General features: G+C 44.3%; 1 protein-coding gene across 2 annotated transcripts in view; it reads right to left on the bottom strand.

Moving 5' to 3' along the window:
* Positions 1-25,359, bottom strand: part of LOC147603654 (polyadenylation and cleavage factor homolog 4-like) — a 42,961-nt gene that overhangs the window by 5,563 nt on the left and 12,039 nt on the right. For both annotated transcript variants that reach the window (XM_086796361.1, XM_086796362.1), the window contains exons 2-3: positions 14,158-14,259; positions 12,534-12,791 (exon numbers count right to left, since the gene is read on the bottom strand). In XM_086796361.1, the coding sequence (XP_086652487.1) occupies positions 12,534-12,791; positions 14,158-14,259 (360 nt within the window). The remainder of the gene's footprint in view (positions 1-12,533; positions 12,792-14,157; positions 14,260-25,359) is intronic.

Below are 25,359 nucleotides of genomic sequence, written 5' to 3'. Positions count from 1 at the left end.
TCCGCTTGCCATTTGGTACAATCCTTCTTGGCATGTCCCGTGTGGTGGCAGAAAAAACAACGGTTCTCTTTGAAGTACCGCTCCTCATCTGACTGTAAGAATCCTCCAGTAAGGCCCTCCTTCATCTTTTCTTCAGGGGTCTTCTTAGGTCCATCTTGTCACTCCTTCCCAGTGCTAGTCTGACCCTTCTTCTTTTGGTCCTTGTTGTTGGGAGCCCCCTTACTTGCTTGCTGGTTAGACGCATGGTTCTGCTGGGTGGTCTACGTCTATTGCTGCTGAGGTTTGGGAGTGACTGGAGCGATCTTGGGCTTGCCTCCATTGAGCATCATCTCATGATTCTGCGCAAGAGTCAAAGCCCTATCATAAGTCTGGGGTTCAAAATTTCGAACAGGGAACCAAATGTTTAGATCCAATCCTCGAACACTTGAGCTTCTCCTCTGCGGATTTCCCCAATTGTTGAGCTGATGTGATCACTTTGTTGGACTAGGTGAGCATAGGGGAACCATTCTCGGTAAGTTTGTAGAACTCATCTTCAAGATTTGTCATGTACTGCGGAGGTAGAAACCTAGTCTTCAAATCGGACACAAAGGTGTCCCAATCATAGTCCGGTAAGCCAGTGTAGAAATCTATGCGCAAACGGGACCAATGTTGCCACCAAGTGACTGCATCACCTATGAGGTGTGGAGCCGCCAAATGGACTTTGTCTTGGATATTTGTGATCTTGGAAAGTGGAAAGTGGGCAACAAACTGGTGAATAAACTGAGTCACAATTGAATGGTTGCACTTGTCGTCGTCCTCGGTGAAGTTCGGTTAGGCACGGATAACTGTTGTCGAGGCTATGGCTGGGGTTGTGGAGGATTGAGAAGGGTGGAAAGAAGTTACTAGAGTCGGAGTGTCTGTTGGAACTAGTCCCTCATGGGCCAATCGCTTGTGGTTCGCTTTTAGACTTGGAGCTAGCAAGTGATACAGTGATGTTTTTGGAGACCTCACATGCATGTCTTTGTGCCTTTAGGACAGCCTTGGAGGTGTTTTGTTTGGTAGTAGGAGCCACCATTAATTGGCACAAGTCCGTGGAACTTTGGATAAGTGATTCTCTGTAAGCAAATTCGGGTTTGGATGTGGGGTTCACTTGGATTGAGAGAGGATGCACTACCAAATACCTTGGCTGCCACGTTGGCATTGACATCTCCCCGGCACAATAGTTTGCGCATGTGCTCATGAGCATTAAAAGCAAACCTTAGCATTGGTGTAGCAGGAAGCTTGATTTGGCATCTAGAGCCTTGGTGGTTAACCAAGTGTTGTTGGCCACTGCTTGGTTTATCACTCCTTGTTGGGTTCATCACAAGGAAGGCCTTCTGAGATTATCTAGACCTTATTTAAAAATAATAATAAGGTAGCCTACACATTGCGCCTTCTTTAAGGAATGTGTGCATCCAGTCTTTCCTTAGGAAAGTTCTATGGTGGGACTCTAGACCTTGGGATTGGGGCACTCAAGGGGGCAGCTATGGATAGCCCATTGGATCGTCACATTGATTGTGAGGACCAAGGCAGCTGTGATGGCTGGGAGTGCAAGTATGGGATGTGTACTCATGTGGATGCTCACAATGCCAAGTTCTACATCGCAGCCACTAGCTCGAGGGTGGCATACCATATTATTCGGTTTGGAGCCTACGGTTGGGTGGTGAGTGCTAGCCTAAACCTTTCTTTGTCGTCTTCAATTTGTTGATGGTACATGTATGACTATGGATTACAAGGATTCCGATTCTTGGTTATGCGAGTTGGTCTTGGGAAAACACAAGTGATTTGATGCTTGGGCTGTTTCGATATCACACCCAGACTTTGCACAGCAATGCTTGTGATACATTGTGTCCAAGGATTACCAATGTGCCTATTGTGCTCGTGACTTCAGAGCAATGTGTGTAATGCACTATGTCCAAGGATTACCAGTGTGCATACATTGGACCTTGATCTTTTAGATGTCTCGGACTCTAGTATTTGTTATGAGAATGGGAAATCTCCAAGTTGTACATGCATTTGCTCTAGAAAACATTGAAGTGGAGACTATGGTGGATCATAGAGAAACATGGCTATGGCTATGGCATAAAGAGAGAGAGAGAGAGAGGTAAAACACGACTCAATATGAGAGTGGCAAAATGATTCAAATGCTTGCATGATTATCATTGAGAAAAGTGCCTTTAAATAGGTTCCATACATGCTAATAATACAGCTTAACATTTGTGATTAGGTGAGTGATTAGATGTGAGTGGGTGGCTCCATGATTCTCTCCACCTTTTTTCCTAAATTAGCTCTTGGATTTTAGCAAAGGTAGATGTCCATTTGACTTTTGTCTCGTGGTTATTTTCTCGATTTTATCCACTCTCTTTTACAAGAGTGTGTACACATGCCTTTATGCTTTTGTACTTGGATAAGACTTGTTTTCCAATACTCCCCCTCAAGCGTTATCCTAGTACACACTTCATGTGGATTAATCTACTATGACATAGTTTCACTAGAAGTTGTGTCTGGTTCTATCCTTCAAGTAGAGTTGATCATAGTCAAGCCATGCACATGCCTTTATGGTTTTGTATTCTCCAATGCTCCCCCTCAAGCGTTACCCAAGTACACACTTCATGTGGATTAATATATGCCTATGACATAGTTTCAATAGAAGTTGTGTCTGGTTTTGTTCTTGGAGTAGAGTTGATTGTAGTCAAGCCATCTTCTTTGTAGTAGACCTTTGAAAGGCCAATGAGTCTTCATACTCTGCAAAGTTTACATCTTCTTTGTAAGCTTCTTCTTCTTCCTATGTGGCATTAGCCTGTGCTTTCTTGTGAAAGGAATCCTTCTCATTGTGGTTGTTTTTCGCATAATGTTTACAAGGCTTCTCGGCATAGCAGTCCTCCTCTGCATGATTATTCCTCACAAATGGAACACTTTTTACCTTTGAAGTTCTTCTTTGTGAAGGAGGACGTTGTTGGGAATCAAGGTCTCACCATGTTTGTGTACGAATAGCCTCTTAAGGCTAAATACTATTGTGTGAATGTGTGTGTGAACCACCTCTTAGAGGGGTCACAATAATATCTAGATATTTGTGTGTGATTTGACATAAGCAATGATGTCAAGAGAAGAACCTTCTAGCATATAAAGATCCTGTACTTCCATTGAAGAAATACATCTAATACAAGTCTTATCATTTAGTTGTGTATTGTACTCTCTCTCTAGCTTGTGTTTCTCTCTCTTCATTCTGCTTATATCTTTGACCCTCCATAGCTGTCGCCTGTGTAAACACTAACCCTGTGCACTTCTATTTCCTAGAATTGGTATCAGAGCCATCAATTCCATCCTCTTTTCTCTTCTGGCTGTGCATAGTACCCCAACAGCAAACAACCCTTTGCTTATGCACGCCCGCTAGCTGTGAGCCTTGCCAATTATCAAAGCCTCGTCAATCACCAGCTACGCCCGTTCATCACAGCCTGCACATCTCATACTGGCCACCCCCCTCGCCAATCTACGCCGCGTGGGTATTTGGTGTACCACGTAGGTATTAAAGGCTTAAAGCCTTAGGAAAGGCTTAGTAAGCCTTACAAGGTTTTCATAAGCCTTGCTAAAAAGGCTTCCACACATCGATAGAAGCACTCACCCAGCTCAACAGTCAAAGAAGCCATACCTGCATTCCGAGAAGAAGAAAGGGAACCTTTGCAAGTATCAAAGCAACAAGGGGAAAACACCTCTGCAAGCATCAAGTAAGATTTGGGGCCTTCTCAATTTTTCTATAGACCACACAAATTGGAGCATTAATCTTAAAGTTTTCATCATTTTTCAAAATTGGAAGGTCCTGGACTTCTGAGACGTCTACAGAAGCATGTTGGTCCAATGAGGGCTTGGTACTTTGCTAATCACCCGCCATTTTGCTAGATTTGTCAGCCATTTGGTCCAAAAACCCTCTAGTTCCTTCCCTTCATGAGAAGGCCCCTACCGCATTCCTGGTGATCGCCAACCGGTTACATTATTAGAAGCTTACACCACAAGTCCCCTATAGCATCAATTTCAAAAAACCCCCAAATCTGAAAAAAAAACCCCTGATTTTGTACGAGACTAGACTCTGGCAGTGGATACATTCCTCTGTTAAGACCTTCCTAGAATCAAAACATATCAGAAACCCTGATTTTGTACGAGACTAGACTCTGGCAGTGGATACATTCCTCTGTTAAGACCTTCCTAGAATCAAAACATATTATGGCTTCAACAAATTTGTGCAAAAAATGTTACATGTTTTGTATCTGCGGCCTATATGAGCACACAGTGTCATGTGACGTGTGGAGAGTCATCTTGGATTCTTGAACTCGCCAAGACAAGCAAGTAAGTATGTGTGTCAAATTTGTGTGTGTTGTCTTTGTGAGTATGTTTGGGCTAGGACTTCGCAAAAATAAAGAAAAAGTTGGAAAATTGAAGCACTTACAATTACAAGCGTTTAGGGTTTTTTGAAAAATAGTCTTCTATGCCAAAATTGAAGCCCTTGCATTATCAAAATTTGAGGGTTTTCAAAATAGGACATAAATTGCCTAATTGAAGCTTCAACAAATACAAAAATTTGGGGATTTTTAAAATTGAAGCTTTTTGCATCGAATTGAAGTCCCCATAGTGCCATGAAGGGTGCGGTAGCATAGAAAAGATGCAGGAAAAGGTAACACCACCGGCATCGACAAGGAATTTTACCTTGATTTCCTCGAAATTTGTAATTTATATTCTATGTGTATAAGTGTTCTCTGCCCACGATGTCTTCCAAAATTTGAAAAATAATCTTGTGTGTATGTTACGTTTTCGCGTGTGTTTTCCTGCGTAACTATTTGTTTTGCCTTGTGTTATAAAAGACTCTATAATTTCCTCGTTAACCATGTTTTGAGTCAGGGGGATAGTTCTAGAGGCTGAAGAATCTTATGTGTGGTCAAGCTCCATTTACAGGCTTGGCTATGATATCACTATTAGCAGTCATCTCCTGTCTGTACATATTGCTCAGTGAGGGCCTTTGTTGTGGGTGTACCCGCCCAAGAGCCTTTTCTCATTTTTTCCCATTTTTCCATGTTTTTCCTATTTTTTTTGGGTCGTGGGAGGCTGTCATGTGCTGGCCGACTCTCTCTGTTGCTGGTCGACTGCTGTCCTTTGCTGGCCGACCATGTATTTGCTGGCCGACTATCCTTTTTCACAGTCGTGGACATGTTGTGGGTCCTGTCGGCTATTTTGACCTGGTCGACCAGTACCACCTGGGGGTGGTATAAATACCACCCTTGCCCCCACACTCGGAGTTGTATCGGATCTTGTATAAAGCAGAGTTTATACAGCTTCTCTCTCTCTCTCTTCTGTGTTTTCTCCTCTACACTCAGTTCTGCGTTTAGATTCAGGCTGGTGGTTCTCTCCTACATGTGCTCGTCTTTAGCGTGGAGTCTTGCTGCGTGTGCTCTCAGTTTTCTGTCTCATATCTGCTGCGTATTCCGACATGGTATCAGAGCCCCAGGTGGCTTGAAGTTTGAGATATTGGAGAGCTTGCGGTTGATTTCTTTAAGACCTTGGAGAGCTTGCGGGACTGCTAGTTTTTGGTGCTGATTGGAGATCTCTTGGGCTGTTCGAGACTTGGAGATCGGGTAGAAGGTGGCCGTCACCGTTGAACAGCCACCTTGCATATTACTTGCAGTGTCTTCTTCATTTTTTTTCCCATCCACCTTCCCTTCACAAGACCAAAGTAACCCCCCCCCCCCCCCCCCCCCCCCCCCCAAGATGGCAGACTTGCTTGAGATGGCTAAGAAGCACGTGAAGATCCCTATTCTCCCCACGTTCCCGATGGATCGATAGTTAGACGGGACCAACTATGCCATCTAGAAGGTTATGATGGAATCTGTATTGGAGTCTTATGACTTGGCTGATTTCATTATTGTTGGTGTTCCACGGCCGGACTTGGAGGACGGGGAGCTTTTACCCTCTACTCGGACAGAATGGGAGGCTTAGGCACAGTCGTGGGATCGTGTCAATGCCCGTGTGCGTTCTTTCATCTTCCTTAATTGCACACCACAGGTGATTAATAATATCAAACATATGACGCTGGCCAGAGGGATTTGGCAACATTTGGCTTCTGTGTATAACAGGGTATCAACCATGAAGCATATTTCCTTGGAAGTGCAGATGCGGGTGATGGATCCTGCAAAGGCTTCGACGATGCTAGAGCACATCAACAAGTTGTAGGCTTTTCAGCAGGAGGTTCTTCAGGCTAGGAAGGAGATCTCTTCAGAGGACATGGACATCACTTTGCCGTCTCATCTTTTACCTCTCAGTACTCGGCTTTCTACTCCTCTTTGATCACCAGTGGACAAGCTCAGCACCATCACATGGGAGGAGCTTGTGCCTATGGTCTTGGACTAGGAAGAGCGTTTTACAAACCCTCCACAGGGTGGAGGTTCTGAGGCCTTGACTGGCCAGCGATCGCAAGGCCGCAGTAAGGGCAAAGGGAAGTCTTCACAAGAGAAGTATTCCGAGCAGGAGCCCGACTTGGATTGTGACGCCTTGAAGGCAAAGAGGGCCTGTAACAATTGTGGTGAGAAAGGCCACTATTAGAGAAAATGTCCTAAGCGGAGCATCGAGAAGGGTGCAGATTCGTCAGCAGTAACCATGAAGACTCCAACTTTTGTGCACTTGGAGATTATGGACACCGGCGTTTCATCTTCTTCGAGCAGGGAGGCGGTTGAACTCACTGTTAGGGACACTCAGGACTGGATTCTGTACAGTGGTGTTTCCAGGCACATGACTCCTTCCCGAGAGTTATTACAAGATCTTCGACAGCATGACAATGTCACTAGCCTGGACATTTCCCAGTATGAAAGGGGTCTGGTGGACTCCAGAATGTCTGAATATTTGGAAAGTACAAGCTTTGGGAATGGGGAATTATCCTAGAATACAAAGGACCACACTCCTAAAATTTAGGAGAGTTGCTATTTTTGGCCCAACTCAGATGGAAATTCTATTCGCGTCATTACATCTAGAATTGAGCAGAGACCAAGAGTTGGCAAAGTGCCTATGATAGAATGTCTACTAGTTGGGATATTTTTAGAGGTAAAGATTATGGAAGGACCCATCTCTTAGATTGGGACATGTGGCAAGAAGGTGGACCAAAGTGAGACAAGTGGCCTGACACTTGTTAGAAAATGGATCAAAGTAAGACAAGTGGCCTCACACTTGTCACTTCAGCTATTGTGTGGCTCTCCACTTGTCATTGTAGCCTTCTCTTGCCATTTTAGCTCATGGGAGGCCCAAATCCATAAATTGGAGTCCTCTCTCTTCATTAATGAAGGCTCTCTTGCTGCACACTAGCCTCTACCACCGTTACAGGTTGCCCTAATGATGGCTACTCTCTCTCTCTCTCTCTCTCTCTCTCTCTCTCTCTCTCTCTCTCTCACTTGAAGGCTGCCCATGAAGAATACCGGCTGTTGGGGACTGTTTTGGAGGCTTCCATCGCGAAGAAATACTAAAGGCAAGGGTATTTAATCATTTATTATGATTTCTAGCCATTGTACTTGTTGTACCAGCCTTTGTACATGCTGTACCAGCCATTGCACTGGCTGTACCAGTCCTTTGTACTTGTTGTACCACCCTTTGTACCGGCTGCACCAACTTCTGTACTTGATGTACCAACCACTGTACCTACTGTACATCATGTACTAGCATTTGTACTTGTTGTACCTACTGTACCAACCACCATACCGGCTGTACCAGCCACTATACCGACTGTACCAGCCATTGTACCTACTGTACCAACTAAATGGAGAGTTGTACTTGCTGTACCAGCTCTATTGCATGAAGACCCATGGTTTTTGGGGAAGAATCAGTACCCACACGGAGGTATATGGATTATGTTGTTGGCTCGGCATTTCTACAGCCTATTTTCCGGCTTGGTTGCCTCGTGTTGGGCTGTGTTATGGCATTTGAATATGGATAATCCGGCATCTCTCGTGGGGAGAGTAAGGCCCTCAAAGCTTGTACATGATATTATTCTCCTTGGGTAATAAAATACTCCAAGGAGCATCTCTCGTGGGGAGAGTAAGGCCCTCAAAGCTTGTACATGATATTATTCTCCTTGGGTAATAAAATACTCCAAGGGGGGGGGTCGGCCCATTCCGGCCTCTATGCGGTGTCACACGTGCAAGCTCCATTTTCAGCATTTGTGGATGTTTTATCGCTTTTATGTTTTATGCAAAGTGATGATGGATATGTGTTAAGGCTGTGGCTATGTTTAAATGTTTTAATATGCATTGATGGTATCAACAAGTGTGTCAAAGGTCCTAGTCCCGTGGGCACCCGCCGCGAGTTACAGCCGGTCACATCCTGATTGGTGACAAGTCCACTATCCCTATTCACAGTGAGGGCAGGTTAGATATCGTTTCCGATGCAAGAGGAGGAAAGCATTCCTCCCAGGTTCTTTATGTTCCATCCCTTGCTTTTCATCTTGTTGTTAGTGCATGAGGTTTGCAAGACTGGTGTACGGGTGGAGTTTGATGAGCATTTTGTTGCTCTCCGGGACAAAGCAACAGGCTAGGTTGTATGGGAAGGTGGAGTGGAGAATGAGATTTACAAACTCTCAGCACTCTCTGTTATAGGTTCTCAGTTCGGTGATTTGTGGCAATTTTGTCATCACCACTTGATTGTGGATACGCTATGGTGGCATGCTTTCCAGGACCAGATGGTGGATGGCTTGCCAAATGTTGGCAATAGGCAGGGACATTCCCATTCTTGCGTTCGTCAATCAGAGGAGCCTTTACAGGTGAACTATGATTTGATGTCTCATATCATTTGGGACAAAAGAGCCTACTGCAATTGAGGAAGCTCTTTCCCAGGGGACTTGTAGGAAAGCCATGCAAGTGGCAGATGGTGACTTGCAAGAGGAGGTGTCTGTTGAGCAACCTCCAGACTTTGAGGTTCCGGGTTCAGAGGTAGTGGTTTACAGGTTCCGGAAGGCCTTGTATGGTCTTCAACAGGTTCCCATGACTTGGCATACCAAAGTTACAGTTACTGATCCTTGTGAGCAGGTTGATGCCTCTTTGTTTTGGAAGCTTGTTGGTTCATTGATTTGATTGCTAAACACTGAAATTGGACTTGAGCTTTCTAGTGGGGTTGTTGAGCTCATTCATGCAGGCGCCTTTGAAGACTCATTGGGACGCAGGGTTGCAGATCTTGCAGTATCTGCAGAGTATGAAGGATCTTGGACTCTTCTATGACACGAGAGAGGGAACGACGGAACAAGTCATACTTCATGGTTGGAGTGACTCAGATTGGGGAGGAGATCCACATCAAGCTACAGATTTACCTTTGGCTCAAGAGCTATTTCATGGAGCAACAAGAGGCAGCCAACTTTTTCCTTGTTATCTACAGAGGCAGAGTACCGGGCTGCTTGCGAGGTGGTGAGGTTTTAGAGGTTACTTGGCGAGATTGGATTTCCACTAGCAGAACCCAGGGTCATCCAGAGTCGCTTTGTTCGTGAGAAGTTTTTTGATGATGACATCTTGCTAGAGTTTTGTTCAACGGAGGACAATGCGACAGACCTCTTCACGAAGTCTCTACGTCAAGCTATGCTCTGGCAACACTCTAGCTCACTGGGGTTGGTTCCACATCCAGGAGCTAAGAGGGGGTGTTAGCAGTCATCTCTTGTCTGTACATATTGATTGCTCAGTGAGAGCCTTTGTTGTGGGTGTGCTCGCCCATGAGCCTTTTCTCATTTTTCCCCATTTTTCCATGTTTTTCCTATTTTTTTGGGTCGTGGGAGGCTGTCATGTGCTGGCCGACTCTCTCAAGACTGGCCGACTGCTGTCCTTTGCTGGCCGACCATGTATTTGCTGGCCGACTGTCCTTTTTCACAGTCGTGGACATGTGGGTCCTGTCAGCTGTTTTGACCTAGTCGACCAGCACTTGGGGGTGGTATAAATACCACCCTTGCCCCCACACTCGGAGTTGTACCGGATCTTGTATATAGCAGAGTTTATACAGCTTCTCTCTCTTCTGCATTTGCTCTTCTACACTCAGTTCTGCGTTTAGATTTAGGCCGGTGGTTCTCTCCTGCGTGTGCTTGTCTTCAGCGTAGAGTCCTGTTGCGTGTGCTCTCAGTTTTCTGTCTCATATCCGCTGCATATTCTGACAGTCACCATGTGGTCCCTTCACCAATCTTGACCAGTGTTTCACACACTGAGCAAAGCCAAGGTGTGAACCGAGTGTTCCACAGAAGAAAGCTGAAGCATTAACTGGCAAACTGACAAAGTTTGGCTTGAAAGATGGCTACTAAGCATGAGCAACATGGAATTTTATTCATTAATATGGCTTAAGATGGCTTATAAGGTTTATAAGTCAACAAGTTCACACATCATTAAAGTGTGGCCGGACTTATTATTATTTTGGGCATGGATCCCTGGATAGAAGGAGGCGCCTAGCATTAACTTGGGCAACAAGTTAGGAAAAGCTGAAAAGCACGTATTTTGGGCTTACCCAGCCACTTTTGGCAAAAAAGGAAAAATCACCAAGCCAACAGTAGGGCTGGTCACCTGTATAAAAGCAAGGAAAGGGTGGGCCTATACTGTGCTGTCTGTGCTGTGACTGTGGGTGACTGTGCGCTGGTCGTACTGTGTTGTCTGTGGGTGACTGTGCGCTGGTCGTTCAGCAGTCAGGTAGTGATCCTTCCCTTGTGTTGGCCGTACAGTAGCTGTCAGCAGGGACAATTGGAGGCCCTCCTTGCGCTGGCCGTACATGATAGCTGCCAGCACGTAGTCGACTTTTTTTCACAATTTGTGTACGCTGATTGTACACAGGCCGTAGAGCACTTCCTTTCCTCGATGCAACTACTGCAGCAACAGCTGGTCGCATAACGGTGTCTCTCTCTTTCTGTCCGTACAGTTGCAGTCCCATGTGTGACCTATAAAAGCATGTACTTAAATGATATCAATCTAATCAATCTACATTGAGTCATGCAATCATCTCTCTCTAGAGAATTGAGTCTCTCTCTCTTTTCTCTCTCTTACTACTTACATACATTCTCACGATGGATATCCTTAGGACTGTGTACTACTAACCCTAACCTACAATGGTGGGTTGTCCACCCTTCTCCACCTAGCATTTGGCTAGTTTCTATCACGTAACCCCACTAATTCCTCATGCATAGGACGTTTTTGAGGAAAGGGCCTGATTTTAGAGAGTGTGGAGGTGCTCACAACCAGGAAACAAGGCAAAAACCCTAATTTCACATTCAAGCCTATACAACCAACCCTAATGACGTACGACCAGCTGCAAACAGATTCTTCATGTTGTCCTTGACCTCTCCACAAAGCTTCATCGCCACGAGAAGAGCAACACTCCGGGAGATCAATGTTTATACGCTGTAAATTAGGGTTTACAGATGCTAGACAGCAAGACAAGTGAGAGGCAGCCATCTCATGCTTCTTCTTGGTGGAATCCATTTATGTACCAAGTTTCCTCGCAGGAAAATGCTTCGATCAGCTGCACATTAGGGTTTTCGGGCTGAAAATTAGGGTTTGCAGCTTCTAACAACATTTTTATAAGCTGTTTTTGCTGTTACATGGCTGAACCAGCATTAGGTTTGCATTGAAAACCCTAATTAGAGATTTGAAGCCATTTTAGGGTTCCATTGGCAGCCCCATGAACGGACTTTTGGTTGAAAGATCTTTGGGGTAATGTGCCACACCTAAAACTTTGGAATTCTCCTTGGGTGTTGTCCCCTAAGCAGTACAAACCCTAATTAGAGATTTGAAGCCATTTTAGGGTTCCATTGGAAGCCTCATCAAGGGACTTTTGGCTGAAAGATCTTTGGGGTGATGTGCCACACCTAAAACTTTGGGTTTGCATTGGAAACCCTGATTAGAGATTTGAATTAGGGTTTGCATTGGAAACCCTAATTAGAGGTTTGAAGCCATTTTAGGGTTCCATTGGAGGCCCCATCAAGGGACTTTTGGCTGAAAGATCTTTGTGCCACACCTAAAACTTTGGAGTTCTCCTTGGGTGCTATCACCTAAGCTGTGATGTCATTTGAACAAGAGGCTCTGACTCCTCTCTATCTTGCTATGTAGTGAGAGGGGTTTTCTCCCCATTTAATGTCATTTGGGCAGAGGTTGTCCTTGTGATATCGCAGGGACAGAGGGCTTTGACCGGCTACCTTGCATAGTTGCTTGGACAGTTAAGGCAATTCTTGTTTTACTATTTGCAATTGGAGAATTTGGTGCTTGGCACCCCATACTTGTACATCACTCTATTGGAACATAACATTCCTTCATTCTGGCCGTAGTGTGGTCTCTTGTGCATTCTGAACAAGTGCTACAGGAGTGAGTGTGTCGTGGAATCGTCTTTTCAATCATTTTCATGGTTTAATCCTTTAGTGTATTTAAGTGCAAATTTTAAGCAAACCTAAGTAAAGCCGATTTCATCAAGCACCATGAAAAAACATTTTTTTTATTAGTTTTCGTGAAACTGTAGAATAGATATGGAAGACCACTCACTTTGCTTGACTGTTGCAGCCGCTGCCTCTGCGCTTCAAGGTATGTAGGATTTACATGGATGCCATGTCCCGAGCGCTGAGGTGGAGACTCGGCAGGTTTGGCCACCACCAAATGACTGCTAAGGGCCGAATTGAACTGCAATTTTTCCTCTATCAAAAGCAATGGATCTCCAAAGAAAACCTCTCTCCACGTTTCAAACAGGCGCCTCATCTTCGGATGCAATGAAGGATCCACTTGTCTATAGGCTTCACAGAAAACCTGTACAATTCCAAGAAAATCAAAGGTAAGCTAGATACAAGCAGAAAACTGCGGAAAACTAGCTCTCTTAAGATTCAACTAATTACTCACACACCCTCTTGAGATCGTGCCTGCTCAATCAATCCCTTCAGCTAGGCCTTAATTATACCTTCCCCATGTCATAGACCTCCTCACTCTACATAAGATCATAAGCTCCATAGTTGCATAGAAACGTGTTTCTTACCTTACGAAACCATACAAAACGTTTCTTACATACAAACGTTTTTTTGAGCTGTTTTTTCCCCTAGGGTTTTTTTTTGGAGCTGTTTGATCTTTCACTTTCAAAGACTAGATTCCAAAGTCCAAAGTCCGGACATTTTTAAATTTGTGATGCTTAATCTTTACTATGCAATATGCAGCATGCCTTGGCATCTGCCCTAGATCCTGGATGATGGACCATAATTCACGTTTCATGCACTTGTATGGCGTTTTACTTTAATATCAGTGTGTTCGCATCACTTTTCAACCTTTTTACATGCTCGTATGCACAAAAACTGCATTTTTTCTGGTATATATCAAGCTAAAATAAGCTTTTTTTCACCCCTTCGATGTATGAAACATACATTTTCGAAATGTTTCAAAAAAATAAAAAACGTATGAAACGTGTTTTGTATGTATGAGGTGTTTCTAAAACGTTTGGCAACTATGATCATAACGATCATTGATAGCCAGACTGCCTGCCATCCATGTGGGTGGATTGCATTGGGAAGCATTGGGCCCATATTTGTGGGGAGGGTGCCCTGGGCACTCAACTGGGTATCTAACGCCACAACCAGTAGCAACTACCAAGAAAGCCAACCCTACGCAAAGGCACACCTCTTACATGTCACTTCAATCTCATTTATCTCCACTAAGCAGCTGAAACATGTCTCCCACAAAGTCACCTCCGTCTTCAGCAGCCTTCCGACTTCAGATCATGCCTGTGTTCATCACCTTTCACCCAAGAAATTTGTCATAACCTCTCATTCCTTCCCTTTATCCCTCTGATGGTCCAATTACAAAGAGACTTACAAAGGAGCATCCTGTGAGTGAGCTCAACCACACTAACAAACATTGATCCCTCCACAGGCTCAGCAGGTCCTAGAAGGATTTCCACAGGTTCTACAGAAATACTTCCATTTGCCAGATATCGAATAACAGCCACGAGAACTCACTTTGACTACAGGGCATTAGATCGGCCATTCTATGTAAGCACATAGCATTGACCTGATTCGTTCCTTCTGGTACAGCCCCTGGAACGCTTTTGTGAGAGGATTTCTAAAACATAATTATTTAAACCAGAGTCAACACAAGCAATGCTATTTCTCAAGAAAATTAAAGAACTCACTTCCGGTAACCTTGCAGCAAAAAGCTCGACATAGTCTCGACCAATATTCTTCACAATACTATCAAGGAGATACAGAGATGGTAACTTCTGATCACTTGGAACCTACAAAAACAGAAACAAATCATGACGCGTGCTTTGTTTGAGACAAGAAACAAAGCAAAGAGACACAAATGCCTTCCGGAAATCAGCCATGCAATCACATTAAGCCAAGGCAACTTAGACAAGAAGATATTGTAAACGAGCAATCAAAGAATGGTCTAACACCACCAAGCAGGAGAGTACATATAAAAGAGTACTCTAACAACACCAAGAGTACATATAATAGAGTACTCTCTCTCTCTCTCTCTCTCTCTCTCTCTCTCTCTCTCTCTCTCATTGTATTTTCTCTCTCCCAATGAACCCAAATGAACCCAGAATGTATCTGTTTCTTGTATTCACATGTTACCAGGGATAAATAGTTTTCTTTTCAATTTTTCATGATTCAGTATTCTCATGGATTCATTGTACTACCTTTTGATCTTATAGACCCATTGAGTCTTTGAGTCTTTTGAAGACGTCAATATTACTCTCTTTCTTTTTCTTTCTTTTTTCTGTAAGAGTTATTATATTATTCAGGTTAATGTACAGTCGACCATCTGGTCTTCATGTGACTTCCCGGATGGCCACTCCAAAGTTACAGCTATATATCCTGATCCTCCCTCAGTCTATGAAGCATGATGACCAGGTGTGGCGTGGATGGTCTGCATCCACAGTACAATCTGATCCTTTTCAAACAATCCAGCCGACTTAGTTGACGATAGCTGCCATAAGAGCAGTCCTCTCACCCTAGCTATGTGAGCAGAAAAACTTGTCGCCCCATCCAAAACAGAAGTATTTCTAGTCAGCCATATATGCTGGAGTCCATAGACAAAAGTTAAATAAGTGACCCATCTCCGGTTGGGTAATACCACAAGGAGTTCTTCCAAAAATCCATCCCCGAATCTGTGATCTCGTAGTAATAGCTGTCAATACTCAGCCAATGTAATCCCATACTTTCCTAGCCAAAGGGCACGAGATAAACAAGTGGAAAGTTGTCTCCTCACAAGTGATGCAAAAGAACCAATTACCCCTAGCAATCTCTCTCTCTCTCTCTCTCTCTCTCTCTCTCTCACCTAACATGATACTTCTCAGAGGGCCATTACAGATTTCTTTAGCCTACATGCATCCAATGGAATGGGATCACCAAATATGCATCATCACAACAAGCATACGTCAAAATTGAGAAGCATCAAACTAGACTGATTGTGTGTAAAATGTACTAAATCAATGACTTGGGTGTTGAAATTTGCTTAAATATCCCTCAAATGGAATGTCAAAGGTCTTGACCTTTGTACTAACCACAAAGTTCATATCCTCTATCCATTATTATTATCACCATATATGAATCTTAGTAGTCTACAACCATACACAATGTAATAACACCTAACAAATGAGTTGTGTCCTAGGTGCTAAATAAGTGAACATTATCCTTCAAATATCCCCCTTAATGGTCAACTTATTTTCCTTTACACCCATCATATCTCTTAAATACTAAAACTTTAGTTTTCCAAGTAGCTTTGTGAGAATATCTGCAACTTGTTCTTCTGTAGAACAATAGACCAGTTCCACTTCTTTCTCTTGAACCTTTGCACAGACAAAATGATAAAGAACTGCAATATGTTTTGTCCTTGCATGAAAAACTGCATTCTTTTCAAATTAATACAGCTTTAGTTGTCACAAATATCAGAGCCCGGTCTTCTTGATTCTCCATGACCTCTCCAAGTTAATCTCTGTCATGTGCACACCCGTGCCATGGCTAATCTCCAGCATGAACAGACTAATCCTTGACTAATCCATCAGTTAGGACAGCATCAGCGTCATCAACAGCATCAGCTTCATCAACATCAGCATCATCAGCAGAACAATCAGCACCATCATCATCTCCAGTATTATCACCATCATAGTCATCATCATCATCATCAAGGAGGGCATTGAAGACCTGTCGGCAGCCATCAAGACCCAGTCGGCTGGCAGCAAGGGTCCAAGGCAGCAGGTGGCAGGCGACAGACTGTATGGCAGCATAGTGGGCAGCGTTCAAGGCTAATCACAGCATTAAAAGGGATTTAATCCCTTTAATTCAGGTCCACATCAGGCTGACAGCTTCTATAGCTGGCCAACCAGCATCTTCCACCCGTATATAAGCAAAAGGCAGCATATTCAGTTCATTAAGTAGTTCATTCATCATCCAAGCATTCTCATAAGTCAATAGAGCATATGTAGGGCCACAGGTCAACCCCTTTGGGACTGACTAAGGGCCTCAGCCATGTACAATCATTAAGTCACCTATTTGTACAATATTAAATACAAGAAAAACCCTCACACCTCTCTCTAAAGTTAAAGAAGCAAGAAAGAATGGCAAATGGGCAATATACAGAGGAGGACAAGCAATCATTAAAGAATTCCGTACCCCACCCCCCTCAAGAGCAAATCCATCCATGGATGAAATATAGCTATTTTTATTTTGAACCTCAATTTCGAACTAGATGCAATAGAACCCATTGTAACTTAAACTCTTAAGAGTCTTAAGAGTTCATTTTGAGTTATTTTTTTTCAGTTTTATGCCTCTTTGGCATCGATACCCAGAGTGGAATGTAAATGGATGTACCGATCTGTCCCATAGGTCGGATTCGGCCTCCCGTGGACGTTAATATAACTTTCTTTCTCTCTCTCTCTCTCTCTCTCTCTCTCTCTCTGTCTTAATCATGTTTAATCAACATCTTGTTCTTATTCAGGCTTAGGGCTGTGGATCAGTAGAGCTGTGGTGCATGTCCCACACTCAAGCCTCACCCTCTAGAATGATGTAGAAGTGTATCGGGCTTTGCCTTGGACACCAAGTTTAGAGGCATACATGTGTATGTGGGAAAGAAAGTGAAAGCAAATAGAAAACACAGATGTAGGCCCAAGTACAAGACCTGTAAATGCTGAGAACTGATGTTTATTGCTGAAAACTGAGCATGAGGGAATCCTGTAGGTGCTGTACAATGATAAGAAGCAAAAGTAGCTGCTAATGACCTCAACAGTATGCAGAATAATGAGATGGAATGAGGGAAAAGGGGGACAACCCTTATATACCCCTCATGAGAGCTGGTCGGCCAGCTGTAGTAGGCCGACAGCACCATAATAGCATAAAAATGCTATAAAAAGCATAAAAAACTGGGAAAAATGCCTAAATAAATATGCATATGCAGGGCCTCATAAATGGCCAGTACAAGCATGAAAATGATGATGTAGACCATCTAGAGATGATATATTCCAACACCTCCTCTTCAGCGCCAGAGGGTCGGTCCAATACTAGCACGCTGAAGTAAGAACTCCAAAAGTAGCCGAATTTCGGTCCGGGGGATCCTTTGGTTGATCAATGTCGTGTAAAGCATATAAGACTAAAAAGGATCAACGAACACTGGACGAAGAAGAACACCACCTCCTCTCAAATCGGAAGGAAGAGGTACAAGTTGAAGTAATGGACATATCCAAAGCAGATGATGTAGAAGCAGCACCGGGATCAATCCAGAAGAAGTTGTTCTCAAGAAAGGGAACCACTGATAGCTCCAAGGAAAATGGTACCTCCTCTGTATCTACAACAAGTATCGATACCATAGTAGACACCTCCTCTGAAGAAGAAGAAACAATTGTGGGTACTGGTGAAGTCGGAGTCGATGACACCAAAATGCCTGGAGCAGGGCTAGGAACAACCACCAATAGAGCAGTCACTGGAGAAACCGCAGAGGTAGCAACTCCAAAATCCACCAAAGAAAGGTATGTTAGATGAAAATATTGTCTGGGGTAAAGATTCTCCTACAATAGGAGAAAGATGATCTTCACACAATGAATCCTCCTCTAGAGAAGGAGGAAATGAATTAACCTCTAGCACAAGAGGATCATCAAGGATAACTGAATCCGCCAGGGTTGAAGTTTGAACCAAAATAGACTCTAAAATAGTGGAAGTAACCACCAATGAGAATTCGATAGAACCCTATGAAGATGCCTCCTCTAGAACATAGGAAGCGAAATCCTCCTCTGAAAGCATATCTTGTAGCATAGGAGGGGAACCCAGAGAAATATCATCAACACCATGGAGAGGGTAGGCATGATCCTCTGCAATGTTAACGGAGGAAGAAATCAGTGGATGATCCTCAACCTCATCCGATGTGACCTTAACCTCTACTGAAGAAGTCATAGCTTTGGTCACTAGGATTGTGTCCTGTGAAAAGGGAGAAAGAGAATCTGAAACTGACAAGGGGGCCACTTTGGCCCTAGTCTCCTGATGTTGTGAGGCAATGTCCGAGTCCGAATACCACCTTTGAAGTTCAAGCCACGACTGAGAGGCATCATAAGAAGCAAATAAAAATTCCACCTGTATGGAAGGTGACAAAGATTGGATGATAACCATCCTAGCAGAAGCATCAAAAACTCCCCAATAAACACGATCCAATAACTGAGGAGAAGCGACAACAACCCAAAGACAAGAAGCCTCCAAAGTTAATTGAGTCCAGTATGACCAAATCTGATAGTTGGTAGAAGTAAGGGGAGGGTTCCCAGAAGCCATCACCACCAAGAATCCAAACCTCCTCAAGAAAGACTAGAAGAGAGGGTGTGTGGGAGATCCAAGCACTGGAGAAGAAACTGTAGAAGGAGCAGTAGGAGAGAAATCTCCTAAAGCCATGTTCTCTAACAAGAACCCTTCTCTTAGGAAAGGCGCTGAATAAAAAAATCAGCAAATCCTCCTCTCAAGCTGTGCACTGCAAGAAGAAAGGGAGGGAGGGTGGGAAACTAAAAGGAGAGGAAGAAGGAAGATCTCTGCAAGCTGAAGATCCATGTCCTCAGCACCTAGAAGAGGGCTTCAGCAATCCAATCAACAAAAAAATCAGCAATCTTTGCTGAAAATTCAAAAATACAATAGTCCCAAGCGTCAGATGAAGAAAACGCAACAATCATGAGGAAGCCTCTGCCTCCGGAAGAAAATGCAGCACCTTCCTCGCTGACATCTACAGAAGACGCAACAAATTGTTGAAGCCTCTGCTCCAAAATAGAAAACGCAGCTCTCTTCTGTTCACAGGTCTGTGTTTTGCTCTGATACCATGAAAGAAAGTGAAAGCAAATAGAAAACACAAATGTAGGCCCAGATACAAGACTTGTAAATGCTGGAAAGTAATGTTTATTGCTGAAAACTGAGCACGAGGGAAGCCCGTAGGTGCTGTACAATGATAAGAAGCAGAAGCAGCTGCTAATGACCTCAAGAGGATGCACAATAATGAGATGGAATGAGGGGAAAGGGGGACAACCCTTATATACCCCTCATGAGAACTGGTCAGCCAGCTGTAGCAAGCCGACAGCACCATAATAGCATAAAAATGCTATAAAAGCATTAAAAACTGGGAAAAATGCCCAAATAAATATGCATACGCAGGGCCTCATAAATGGCCAGTACAAGCATGAAAATGATTTCATGATGCTGTAGACTATCTGGAGATGATATATTCCAACAAGGCAAAGGGATAGCCCTATGGGCCACCCCATAAGACTTTACAGGCCTTGCCTACAAGGTGGGCAGCCCTTAGTGGCGGTACCCTAGGCAAAGGGATAGCCCTATGGGCCACCCCATAAGGCTTTACGGGCCTTGCCTACAAGGTGGGCAGCCCTTAGTGGCGGTACCCTAGGTGCCATGGAGACCCCATGCCCAAGCAACAAGCCCATAGGGGGCTGGGCAGCAGGTCAGCAGCCCCTAAGGGGCACAAGCTCAAGCATCATGCCTTGCCAGTCAACCTAATAATCACACGTGTGAAAAGGCACCTCTTTATTGCTGAAATAATCAGGTCGTGGGTCAACAGCAACAGGTCGACAGCTGTTTATGCAAACCAACTAGCTCCTCTAGGCACTATATAAGCATGGGGTAGGAATAGGCAGAAATCATCTCATTCTCTACAAGTGCTGAAAGTCCACGGCTGTAGACAAGCCAAGTGAAGGACCAAAGCAAGGTGGAAAGGTGTAGATCAAGGGATAGACTTCAGGCTGAAAGGTATCTCAGCTAAAAGAGCTGTCCAAGTCACCTCAATTCAGTCCAGGCTATTTCCAGCCAGAATATCGCCATCTACTCATTCAATAAAGCACATACACCATACGCGGTGGGTCCCCTTCAGAGGGTATTTGGGACCAAATACTATGTATTTGACCCCCCCGTCTCTGTGTGGACACTTTCGTCCCCTCTTAGTAGCTGTGATCACAAAAAGTTTGAATCCTGAGCTGATACAAAAAAAAGTAAACAAAAGTCTAAAATACACAAAGTAAAGCATGCTGAAGCTTGATAGATGCAATCATGCATGAATGATGACAAATAGTAAACTAGAGGAGCTTGATACATAGTAGCAGGGGAACCCCGTTTCCCCCCATTGGGAACGGTGGAACGCGTTCCCCCATCGCCTGAACCAGTGGAACGTTGGAAACGGGGGCTCGAACGTTGAGGTGGTCGAAAAGAGGTGGAACGGCAGGGAACGGTGGTGGAACGGGAGATGGAACGGGCGAGGGAACGCGAGCCTGCCATTCCCCCACGTGGGAACGCTGATGACGTGGATTTTTTTTAAAAAAATAGAAGCCCGTAAACCTTGCGCCAATCGCTTTTCGGAAATTCGCACCCGGGTCCCGTACGCCTTTCGCCCGTCGCTTTTCGGAGTTCACGCCTGTACCAGTGTAGTCGCCGTTGCTGTCCACGACTCCACGAGTCCACTGCCCGTACTGTCCTGCCCGTACGGCAGCTGTTCTGACATTCTGTACTACATAGTACAGTCGCCCCAGCCACTGGCAGCCAGGCCCCCAGCCCTTGCACTGTGCAGACTTGCAGTGTACACTGTACACTGTACACACAGTGACTACATTCATCTAAAAGGCAAGGCAGCAAGAAGCTTTTCTCTTTCTTCTCTCTCTCTTTTTTTGTTTGAACTTTGAACTTTTGGTGTTTTAAAAATTACCTATGGTGAATCACAATCTGGACTGCACACTGCACAGTCTCTCCCCATTAAACACGAGAAAAAAAAAGGACTCATTTCTCTGTAATGGTTAACTTTGAAAGCCTATTCAACTTTTTGCCCAAATTTGCAGACATCATGGCTTACTCGGGTTCAAAGCGATCGGCTTCGAATGCTACTTGGTGGGACGAGGTTGAAAGGCTAGAAAGGTATTCATCTAAGGGAGGTGCAACACGATGGAAATGCAAGCAATGTAACAAAGAGAAGTCAGGAGGAGCAAACCGTGTGAGAGCACATCTATGCCATGTAAACAATGAAAAAGCACAAGTGAACAAATGCCCAGGGACAACACCTGAAATGCGTAGAGAGCTTTTGGCAAAGTACCCAAGTGAAGTGGAGAAAGCATGTGCACAAAAGAAACCGGCAATTGATGCATCTTACTTCAGTACACAAGGGGAAGATGTACACTTGGGAGATGGACAACAGTATGGAGGACTTGGGAGCTTTGCATTTTCCCAAGATTCGCAGTCTATGGGTGCAAAGTTCCGGCAAGCAGCTTGGGATCCCCGCAAGAAAGAGAGGGTAGATGCAGCTGTTGCAAGGTTCTTTTATCATGATCATGTAGCATTCAATGTTGCCAGGTCTCCATATTTCATTGAAATGGTCCAGGAGATTGCACGGTATGGCCCAACATACAAGCCTCCTTCATATGAGACACTACGCACCACCTGCAAAAGGAGAAAGCTGCAATTGAATGTGCTTTAGAGTCTGTGCATGAAAGTTGGGCAAAGAATGGTTTGTCACTTATTGCAGATGGTTGGAGTGACACTCGAAAAAGGTCCATTCATAGCATGGTGGCTTATTCTCGAGGAAGAATGCAATTCATTTCCTCACATGATGCTTCTGGGACTGGAAAAACTGCAGATCAGCTTGTGGAAGAGTGGGCCGAAGGTATTGAGAAAGTTGGACCAGAGAATGTTATTCAGTTCTTAGCTGATGGTGAGGCAACAAATAGAGCAGCTGGTCTTAAGCTTGAAGACAGGTATCCGCATATCACATTTAGTCCATGCTTTGCTCATTGTTTGAGCAACTTATTGAAGAATGTTGGCAGCTTGCCATGAGTTGATCCACACATTCAAAAAGGCAAGGAGATAATAAGCTTCATTCAAAACCATCAGTTTATTTTGAATGAATTCCGCAAGAGATCGGCCAAAAAGGATCTCTTGAAGTACTCAAAGACACGCTTTGGTTATAACTTTCTCATGATGAAGAGGTTATCCAAAGTGCAATTGCCTTTGAAGCAGTTGGTTGTATGCAATGAGTGGATGGGATGGGCACTTTCTCGCTCAAGAGCCGGCATAGAGGTTGCAAGAACCATACAAGACTTCACATTTTGGGATGAAGTCAATACTATCAGTGCTATGATGAAGCCGATCATGCGCTTGATGCGGATTGCAGATGGACGGGAGCCATGCATTGGCAAGGTTTATGAGGGGGCTGACCGAATGATCGAGAAAATAGGGGAAATGGGCTTGTCTGATGAGAAATATGCAGAGGTTCGAGAATTATGTGAAGCACGATGGAATGGTTATCATTCTCCTATGCATGCTGCTGCGTATGTCTTGGATCCCGAGTTCCAAGGATGTGGACAAGAGGCCGATGATGAGGTGATGGATGGTTGGGAGACAGTGCTTTCTAGGCAGGTTCGTGATGCAGATAAACGAAGGTTGGTGAAAGACCAACTTGGATTTTATCGCAGCAAGTTTTTTGTAAGTGCTAATTTGCGCTTGCTTGGTGATATGGCATCTCCCAAACTAGAGAAGTTTATATTGCTTGATGAGGAGTCCTCGGATGATGAGGAGACACATGGACTTGCAGATCCTGGTCAGGATGGGATTGAAGATTTGGATGCTGCAGATGTTGGTCTTGATGATATGGCTTTCTTGGATGACATAGATGATAGTCTCCTTGATGGCATCACTGGCAGTAGCCATGCATGATATCTCCTTACTATTTGCATGTCACCTTGAGGCTTGGACTTTGAACTTGGATTGTTTCTTTTATCTAGGCTGTGCCATGTGGGCCACATTTTGTGCTTTTTGTCACTTATGTCATGTATGATGTGGGCTAATTTATTTTGACTTGTGAGATCTATTCAGTGTTAGTATCTAGCCATGCAAATTATGGTGCACTAGACTTTAGTGTGTCTCTGATTTGGTTATATAAATGAGCATTGTATGTTAAGATTCATCGTCATTTCTAGGAATTATCTAGGTCGTTCCCTGTTTCCGTTCCCCCTCGTTCCCGTCCCCCCTTTTTCTCGTTCCCGTTCTCTTGGTGGTGCTTTCGTTCCGTTCCCGTTCCCGTTCCGTTGCTACTATGGCTTGATAGCCCCAAAGACTAGAGTCCTCAATATAGAGTGTGGGCACTGGGCACTCAATCCTCAACATCCTCGATGTCCTCATCAGTAGTCTCCTCGGTAGACTCAATGTCACTCTTAGAAGAGGATGATGCTGGCTCAGCTGCCACACTCGTCTCAGCTGCTGCACTAGTACTAGCACCTCCTAATAATGCTACTGTAGATGCTCGTGTGCCATGAGCAGGTGCCATCAAATCCTCATACAACATGGCATATATGTTGCGCTCCTCGTGAGGAATCTCTGGGACATCTTTCATCTTCTCAATGTCGATTTTATCGACATTGACCTGACGAGGCTCTATCGTATTGCCTGACTGCTCAATTAGGCAAAGATTACAACGGCAATACACCAACCACTCCAACTGAGCAGTAGACAACCTGTCCCTCTTCTTTGTATGGAAGAGGGCCCATGTGCTCCAGTTCCTCTCAACAGGACCCGAATTGCAATCCTGTGAGAGGACTCGAATGGCGAGGCATTTCTGCCATTAAAATACAGAAACTTTGTAAGTACAGGGTACTAAAGTCTAAGTATAATCATCATTGATCAATGTATTATGTAAATAACAGACTTGTCTTTTAGAGTTGTACTCACCAAGTGAGGGCTACTGATCCCATACTTCTCCCACCATGAGACTGGCTGAAATGTCTCTCGCATGCATGCAGTCTGTCTACCAAATGCGTGGCTGGCATTCCGATACACTAGCCGCTCATCCTCCAAGCGTCTCATGAGCTCCACGTCTCCTCCTGTCCATTTCTGAATGTAATCTTGCCATCCATCTTCCAACTCTTCATTAATATACTGGACCTCACTACCCCAGAGAGGGTGCAATATGTGGGCAACAGCGTGGATTGGTCTATGGAACCAATCCCACCGGTCATTCCAAACCCATCGAATGTCCTCAACCCTGAAAATTAGCCATGAATGATCAAAGCTATTAGCTCACTCCTACAAGCTACGATAGATCATAGTACAATACAACTTACAAGTTACAACAAGAAGGCAGCTAGTTGGAAGTTCAGTACCTCTCATCTATCAAGAGAGTGCATCGGTTAAGAGTCTCTCCAATCCGGTCCATGAACTCGTACAAGAATCCAAGAGTGCTCCCCTCCATGTCAGTGATGCGAAGAACACTATAGATTGGTTGAAGAGCACTCAATAAAGCCTCTGTCTCCTTCCACCAATCTTCTCGCATCACTCTGCATGCAAAAGCAATTGCCTTCGGGTGCTCATGGTCCTCCCAGCTCATCCACTCTCGACTAACCACTGTGCGCATGAGTCCCTGTCGGACTCTCACTACCCTCTCAACCACAATGAACATATATGCAAACCTGGTTTGTGAGGGCTTCAAAAGCTCAAGGTCACTATTGGCACGAAACATTGCCAAGACCTTGGGCCTCTTGGTAACAAACTTCACCAACCTACGCGTAGTATCAAAGATGTTAGCAATCCACCTAATCTTGCCAAGATCTTCAAGTCTAGGCTATGGGATGCACATGGAGTCCATACAATCTACGAGAACTCATCCTCTAGCATCCGTCCCATAGAGACATAGTTGCTACCATTATTAGTGACCACTTGCACTATGTTTTGTGGGCCTATCTCCATGATAGTTTCGCAGAGGTGTGACCATATAAATGCTCCTATCACCACTATCCCAGGCATAGATGCATCAATGGCACGCAAAAACATAGTGCCCTTGCAAGAGGACACCAAAATATTGTACACATTCCTCTTGCGTATATCTG

This window comes from Cibotium barometz, chromosome 63 (genome assembly GCF_041138505.1).
Source record: "Cibotium barometz isolate CiBa-2024 chromosome 63, ASM4113850v1, whole genome shotgun sequence".
Classification (NCBI taxonomy): Eukaryota; Viridiplantae; Streptophyta; class Polypodiopsida; order Cyatheales; family Cibotiaceae; genus Cibotium; species Cibotium barometz.
This window is presented reverse-complemented; position numbering and strand designations above follow the sequence as displayed.